The 8290-nt window shown below is 40.8% G+C and overlaps 1 protein-coding gene across 1 annotated transcript; it reads right to left on the bottom strand.

Annotated features, from left to right (window-relative positions):
* Nucleotides 1–2827: 2827 nt before the first annotated feature.
* On the bottom strand, nucleotides 2828–8261 carry LOC132593234 (pecanex-like protein 1; the record flags this gene model as incomplete). Its single annotated transcript, XM_060283046.1, has 3 exons — nucleotides 2828–5112; nucleotides 6124–6264; nucleotides 7758–8261. Coding segments are annotated over 3 exons (786 nt in total), but the record flags the coding sequence as incomplete, so codon positions are not given.
* Between the last annotated feature and the right edge of the window lie 29 nt (nucleotides 8262–8290).

An 8290-nucleotide genomic window follows, 5' to 3' on the forward strand; every position in this document is an offset into this window, starting at 1 on the left:
CCACCACGTCATGTTCCCATCAAAGAGGAAGTTGAGCAACCCTTTTGCAAAGGAGGCGAAGGTCAGAGAGAGGGCACGGCACACTGCCGAGGAGACAAAGAAGTCAAAGAGAGGGCACGGTGGCTAGAGACACACTGTGGTGTGTCTTATGCTGCCCGGGGGGGGGGGAAGAGAATGCCCCACACCCTGCGAATGCCATTCCTACAGGGTCCAGTGTAGGAAAGGAAGTTCACAAGTGACTGGAGCTTGGGTGGTGTAGTGCTTAACTTCATAGCAGGGCGCTACACCTTGCCCACCCCTCACCCTATCAGCCGCCAGTTGCTCTCTTGTGACATTTCAGATCCCTCTGGATTGCGGGGCTCTGGACTTCAACCCTGAAGTCTGCACCAAGCAGAGCCAGTGGCCATACAATAAGTCACCATCTCCTTTCACGCATCAAGAGGCGGCCATCCATTTTTTTGATATTACTCTTCACAAGTAAAGTGTGAAAAACGTGTGTTGTGCTTCTACAAAAGCAGCAGATGTGAGAAACCAAAAGGTAAAAAAGAAAACAAAACCAAGGACAACAAGAGGGAAAAAGATTTTTTTTTTAATTTCAGTGTTTCTATCCACTGTCAATACTGTTCTTTTCAATGCATGTTGAAAACAACGCCCCCCCCCAGCTTTCCCCAGTTTTAAACAGCTACAATATTTACAGGCTGTTTCCAACAGCACACACACGCAGACACACACACACACACACACACACACACACACACACACACACACCAAGTACACATGCCCCTATCCCTGGTAAGATCTCCATATGCTGGTAGATGCAAGGTATATATTCCACATCCTGTTTCAAACTCCGTTTACTTGCTTGCTCTATTTTCCCCACTCCTGCAGTTCATTGTCAGGCTAAGTTTCATAAGGATGCTAACAAGTTTGACCTTCAAGCTATGAGATTCCATCTGTCGAAGTCATAAGCGAGCGGCTGTACAGGGCTGTGTGTATACACAGTCAAAAGTCAATGGCAGGGTTGTTGTTGTTTTTTTAAAAAAGAAAGTATTTGCATTACACCCCCTGAAGCCTTCTGGAGCAGCCATCTTAAAAATAGCCTTTTAAACAAATCTGGGTGAAAACTAGTCAAGGTCTGTAGTTCCCACCAAGGTGTTATGTACCCACCATCATTTTACTAAGGCACATATTAAATACTGCTATAATTTCTTACACTGTCTAGCATCACAAAGCAAAGGGCATCATGTTTTTAAACACCAAGTAAGGCCAGACAAGTAGAAACCTATATAATAGGTAAAAGAAAATCCCTTAATAAAATTAGGTATATAATACCATGGTGGCTTAACCCCATACCTAATATGAAGTGTTTCTATAAGCTTTGAAAGGGTCTTCCATTTATACCACTTCATTTAGTTAAGGTATTCCTTTTTTTTAAAGGGCTTTTAACAAGAAGACTGACATTACTGGGCTATTTGATCTCGCAATAATTCATTTCAATGCCTGTTTTCCTAACATTTTGTCCCAAAGCAAAGTTTAAGGGCTTCTTGCCATACCATTCAGAGTGTACACCTGGCCATCATTTTCGTACATTTCTGTCACTGTCAGCTCCCAAATAACAAGACAGGGAGGTAAAGTCATGACAGAATTGAAATCAGAAACATGTCAGATGCTCCTCTTAAGAGATTTTTTTTTAAATGAAAAACAGCAACACTTCAGTTAAAAACTTCCTTGCATTTTCTGGTTTACCAAAAAAGTCTACAATTCACTACCACAATATCAGATATGAGTAGGATTGTGTACTTTAGAAAAAAAACAAAGCATTTCAAAATGAGGTAAGAAAAGGCTTTGCTTTATTTTCCCAGTGCATCAACTGGGAAGTTAAGCATGCTTCTATGTTTATTGATTCCCCCCAGGTAGGGTAGTCGTTATACATTTATAAATATCACCTGTAGAAAAACTAATTTTCACAAACTTTCTAGATTTCTATCCGCAGAAGCTAGTCTAAGCACAGAGAAAAATTAATCCAGCAGATTACCAGCTACTTACAATATTGCCAGGTACTGAAAAGCAGAGTTTAGAAAAGTGCTAAGGTTTTGTTATTATTATTCAAAAAATTGCACATTTTGCTGGAAAGGTTATAATCCATGAAAATGTTGGATTATATTATGCCTCCATATAATGAAGGCTGTGTAGAATTTTACTTTTTGGTCAACAAACCCACCTAATGTAGTTCTTAAAGAGAAAAGCAGATGGGTTTTGGATAGAAATTCCCTATGTATTAAGTGGGTGACCATACATTAAGAACCTAGAAAGCCAGAGCGCTATTCCCAATTAATGGAATATGGGCAACCTAAAAAACCTGAGGGTGAAACTGTACTTTTTTGTTACATACTTTTTGTGATATTTTCACTGCTAACTGCATGAGATTTCTACCTAATGCAACTGGAACCACATTGAGCTAATGACTTCCATACTAGGGACTTGTGTTCAATAACTGAACGCACCAAATTACAAAAGGATCTATATATGAACACATCAGAAGCCTTAAAATTACCATATCTTTATGTATATCTAGTCTTGGATCAGGCGCAACCAGAGTGCAATATTCTAAGTTGCAGATTTGTAGGCTACTTGTCACCAGCTGCATGTTAAAAATGGGAAAGCAGATTTTTTTTCCTCAGAAAAATCTAGCACAGACAACCTGTCATAATGTACTCAAGTCACTGCCTTAGTCAAATTGACATTTTAATATATTTTTTAAGAACACTTTTACTGATGGATGTTAAAGTGTGTGAGATCACTGGGTTGTTGTTGTTTTTTTTAAAAAAAATGATTGGTTGTCCATCATTTACCAGTCTTGGGAAACTCAAGATAGGAGTGATAAATGAAATTTAAAAGTTTCAATTGAGAAGGAATACAAGAATGTCCTGTCAACATACAGGCTGGTTTCTCTCATGCCTATAAAATGATGAAAATGCCAACATAGCCAGGTGCTGATCTGAAGACAGTCAGACACTCGTGCGATAATGAATGAAAACAGGCTGTATCCCCAGGCCAGAATAGCAAATTCTTTTCAATAGTTTTCTTACATTCATGTTCTGCCTCCTGCTCCCAAAGTTAAGCCTGTGATTTCACATGCATGAGAAACATGCAGTGAAATTCACATTATTGGAAAATGAAAAACTTTGCTCAGTGTGTGACCTTATCTAAGGTGTGACCTAAGTTTACTAGAAACAACATTGTATTGACCCTTTGCATAGTTCATGGCATAGGGCAAGTTGCATTTGGACATTACTACACATTGGGTCACAAGTACTTCAACTCTTTCATTAGGTGTATAATGCTTTTAATTTTACTTTTAATTTTACTCCCTTGCAAGATCACCCATAAAGCTTTTAAACTGAGGCAATACTTGGAAAGTTCCAGAGAATAAAAAGATGGCTGCTTCTAAAAGCTACAGCTGCAGACTGTGTTGCGTTTCCTATCGAGCCCTGCAGAGTTCCAGATCGCACACAGGAAACAATCCCTACATAACACAATTTCTCATGACTGCTGGGGGCAAGACACAGAATAGTAGCACATTAAGAAGCTGCGGCTTCCTCTCCTCGTCCCAATGTTATTTGAGTAAATTGTTTCCCTGAAAACACACACACACGCTGGAAAAAAACAAACAAACCTAAACACACAGTAAAACCTAAGATATGCAACATAATTCAATTTCACAGTTATACTCAAAGTACAGTTATTATAGAATATATAATCACTGAAAATAAAATTCAAGTCACAGAAAAGAATGACTAAAGGGAGCTAAAAGGCGAAATGGTACAAATGATATGACAGTCAGGCTGTGCCTCCTGTAATTTTCCTTGAATTAAAAACAACAACAGCAACAGCAACAACAACCCTCCAGCTGCTTCACCAGACTGAATATAGGAAGAAGTCCAAATGCACATAGAAAACCACTATCCCATTTAAAACACTGGGTCTCATCCAATTTCCCTTGAAAAAGTAAAAAATTTATTCCAAAGGATGCCAATAGCATCTTTTAGTTGGCTCTGAGCTGGAAAGCAGCAAAAGGTAGAGACAGAAGATGCACAGTAGTGTGTGATTGGGCCCTTCATAACAAGGTGAAAATACTGCACATTTGCGCCATCCATTGGTTTCACCCAGAGTGGCACGTCTGGCATGCTATTCCGCAATTATTTGTACTCCGCCATATATTGTGAATTGGACAGTATGAATGTACTGATGCACAATCTAGTATATTAAGCCAAAAAAACAAAACAGATCAATGGCACAGGTCCTACGACCAGTTTGAACATGGAGCGGGAGGGGGTTAATCCCAAAGGCAATTTAAATAATGGTATTTGTTTCTTTTGATATATTTATACATACATATATAAATAAATGTTCTGAGCAACCTCAGACCCTTTTTTTTAGTGCATTGCCATAAAAAAAAATAGTGCAGTTTTCTCACTGAAACGTCTCACTCACAAGAAATAAGAATCTTTTAAGTCTGGTCACTCTTGCCAAGAATAAACCCACCAATCTGCTTTACACTGAACTCAATATTTTTACGCTACTCGGTTGTTTTTTAAGAAAAGAAAAGATTAATGGAGTCCACATTACTATGACAAAACATGGCCATTTTTGGCAGAACGATTAGAAAAACGAGATGTTCCTATTTTAAAACTGGAAAATGTGGGGTTCTTTTAAAGCACTGTAATGCATAAAATGAAGTATAAAACAAAACATTACCCTTCATGCAAAATGTTTTCCTCAGTAGCTAACTTGAAAAATAAAAATAAAAGCAACGCCCCTTATTTATTTTTGGGCCAGAGATTGACACACAACCACTTTGATTTCAAGTCTTTTTCTATTACTTGAGGCATGAGGAGCATCCTCCTGAGAACCCAACCTCATTTCTAAACCTTGTGGAGGGACAAGAAGCAGCTAAACTGTCCAAGCAGCTCACACTTCAGCCCCAAGTTCCAGGACTCCAGTTTCAATCACAGGAACGTATTTGTCTTCAATCAGGACCAACAGGATGGTTTTGTCTATGTGAGATCTACTTCCTGGATCTCTGCTGCAAGGCACCCAACGGTGAATCACCTGGAGGAAGGTCAAGCACAGAAAACTTAGATAGTGTAACTTTCCTCATTCTGAAAGACTATGGAGGCAAGGCAATGACCCAAACTGGATTATCATCTTCTCCCTAATTGGTGGGGGAACAAGGTTTCGCTTCCATGTCTTGCCCATCAGATGTGTCTGCCCCATCTCAAAGACTGCTCAATATCTATCAGTTGAACAGAGCGCACACTGGTGTCTTTCCTTCTCATAGTGGTAGACCAGTAGTTTATAGTGTAACAACCACTAGAAGAGGCATGAAGAACTGAAAGAGGAGAGGTGTAGAAAGAAAAGAAATGTAAACAATCCCATCTCTAAAGCAATTTTTTGGGACAAGGGAGCACATTTCAAAGAGACATCCACTCCTGGAAACCTTATCGCTTCCCATTATGTCCCAATTGCGGAGAGTACACAATACTGATCTCTCTCTCTCTCTCTCTCTCTCTCTCTCTCTCTCTCTCACACACACACACACACACACACACACACACACACACACACACACAGAGTCTGATGCTGTTACCATCTAATAACAATATGGAGTATTCCTCAGTACCAGGAAAAATATACAATGCGGCCAGATCTCACACTCGCATTTCACAGAAATCACTTAAACGTAACCTCCACATTTTGCCTCATAACTTTCTTTCAAGGAGGGCTAGAGTTTACTTCTTTTTTTACCTGAAATCTCAGAGTCTGGGAAAATGAAAGCCTCTGCAGACAATGCAGCACTCATGGGTGTCAGGTTAGCAAGACTGCTGTAACTTATTGCATGCATGAGTTCCATTTTCTATATACTTTCTGAAAGGTTTATAATATGGTGGTTATGAAAATCACCATATATGTAGCATAACTTACAGGCTGCAAAACTGAGCTTTTCCTAGTGCTCAAAATGATTCTGAAACATGAAGTATACATAGTCCTGTGCTGTATGTTCAATGGGACTGTTAGAATAAATATTCCAATCCCAAAAATCCACTGCAGAGAGCAACTTACATGGCCTTCCATGCCTTCCTGAGGACTCCAGTCTTTCCAGCTGTTTCTTCCAGCTTTTAACCGTATCGTCTCATCTGGCCACTGCAGTTCCTTTCTTTTGGACAAGTTGATCCCTTCCAATACCTGGCTGGGATCCATTATCTGCAACATAAAGAGTTTAAAATATTTTGGAATAATCTGTTTAAATAGAAATTAAATTCTCACTTCTGCTATTGGAAAAAGGATATTGTACTGGGACTTTACCACTTCAGTACACAGGGGAGGGGTTGCAAAATTTAATATTCCCCCATTGTAAATCCATTTCCCCCATCTTCCAAATTTTGTTACCAATACTAGTTAATACTAGGCATGCAAATCTCTTCATCTTATAAGCTTTGGTACATAGAATAAAACAGGAACACATTCCTAATCTCCTACGCTGTGCCTATAGTACGGGAAGGCCAGCTAGTTGATGTAATGCTTTGAAGGATTTGTGAACTACAGACTGATCAGTTAAGGTTACTAGTCGACATAGGGTTATGCGGAAAAGAATGGCAATCATCATAAGGCAGCCTTGAAGCTCAAAAGCTGTGTTGGAAACATGCCAAGTCGCTTGCTTCTTTCAAACCTTTATATCTTTCTTGGTCTGGTGGAGCCTGCAGGTATTTGTAAGTAGTAGAAAATATATAATCTCTACAGATACTTTACCATAAGAACCTCAGCTCCATTCTCTAGAGCAGGCATCCCCAAACTGCGGCCCTCCAGATGTTTTGGCCTACAACTCCCATGATCCCTAGCTAACAGGACCAGTGGTCGGGGAAGATGGCAATTGTAGTCCAAAATATCTGGAGGGCCAAAGTTTGGGGGTGCCTGCTCTACAGTATTGCATTACACAAGAGGTCAAAAAAACTAACTTACCACTCACTGTCTAGTGATTCTACAATTTTTAAAGACGACAGGGAATCAGATTTATTTTATTATGTATTTATATTCTGCTGGAAGCTTTTTCCAGCATCTTAAAAAGCAGAGACATCACCTTGCCGACAAAGGTCCGTATAGTTAAAGCTATGGTTTTCCCAGTAGTGATGTATGGAAGTGAGAGCTGGACCATAAAGAAGGCTGATCGCCGAAGAATTGATGCTTTTGAATTATGGTGCTGGAGGAGACTCTTGAGAGTCCCATGGACTGCTAGAAGATCAAACCTATCCATTCTTAAGGAAATCAGCCCTGAGTGCTCACTGGAAGGACAGATCGTGAAGCTGAGGCTCCAATACTTTGGCCACATCATGAGAAGAGAAGACTCCCTGGAAAAGACCCTGATGTTGGGAAAGATTGAGGGCACCAGGAGAAGGGGACGACAGAGTACGAGATGGTTGGACAGTGTTCTCGAAGCTATGAACATGAGTTTGACCAAACTGCGGGCGGCAGTGCAAGACAGGAGTGCCTGGCGTGCTATGGTCCATGGGGTCACGAAGAGTCGGACACGACTAAACGACTAAACAACAACATTCTGCTGGAAGCAGCCCAGAGTGGCTGGGGAAACCTAACCAGATTTGTGGAGTACAAATAATAAAATAAATAAACAATAACAAATGTTCCTCCTCCTCCTCCTCCTCCTCCTCCTCCTCCTCCTCCTCCTCCTCCAGTTGATTTACCTGAATTCTATATCTAACATCCTCCCTTTTGGTTTGTGTCTGGTTGACAGGGCTGACATGTGTGCCTGGCTGTGCATCAGTAACATTACTCGTTCCCTCTGTCCCTAGAAATCCAACGAGGGCATGCTGCTTGCAGGCAGGGATACTTTGGCTGGAGCTGCTTGAGGAAGGTAGGCCATGTTGCATGCTGACAACACCTGTCTGGCTTGGGGGGTCCATTTGGTTCACCATGGACAGACGCGACTGGATGGACGATGGAAGATTTCGAAGGGAGATCTGGCTGGTGGAGGAGCGTCGGCAAGGCACAAAGCCAGTAGTGGACGTGCGCAGGGATGAATGACGACTGCTGTAGCAATATGACGACTGGCTGGCAACTGAGGCACGAGCAGGAGAGTGTCTGACAAGGCTGGACTGCACAGAATGAGCACTATGACTGGTGCCTAATAAGGAAATAAAGGACTGTGAGGGCAAAGGGTAAGTGCAAGTCTTTGATATCTTACAGCTTTATTTTAAGCCTTTAATATACCAGTTCT

The sequence above is a fragment of the Zootoca vivipara genome, chromosome 1 (assembly GCF_963506605.1).
Source record: "Zootoca vivipara chromosome 1, rZooViv1.1, whole genome shotgun sequence".
In the NCBI taxonomy this organism is placed as follows: domain Eukaryota; kingdom Metazoa; phylum Chordata; class Lepidosauria; order Squamata; family Lacertidae; genus Zootoca; species Zootoca vivipara.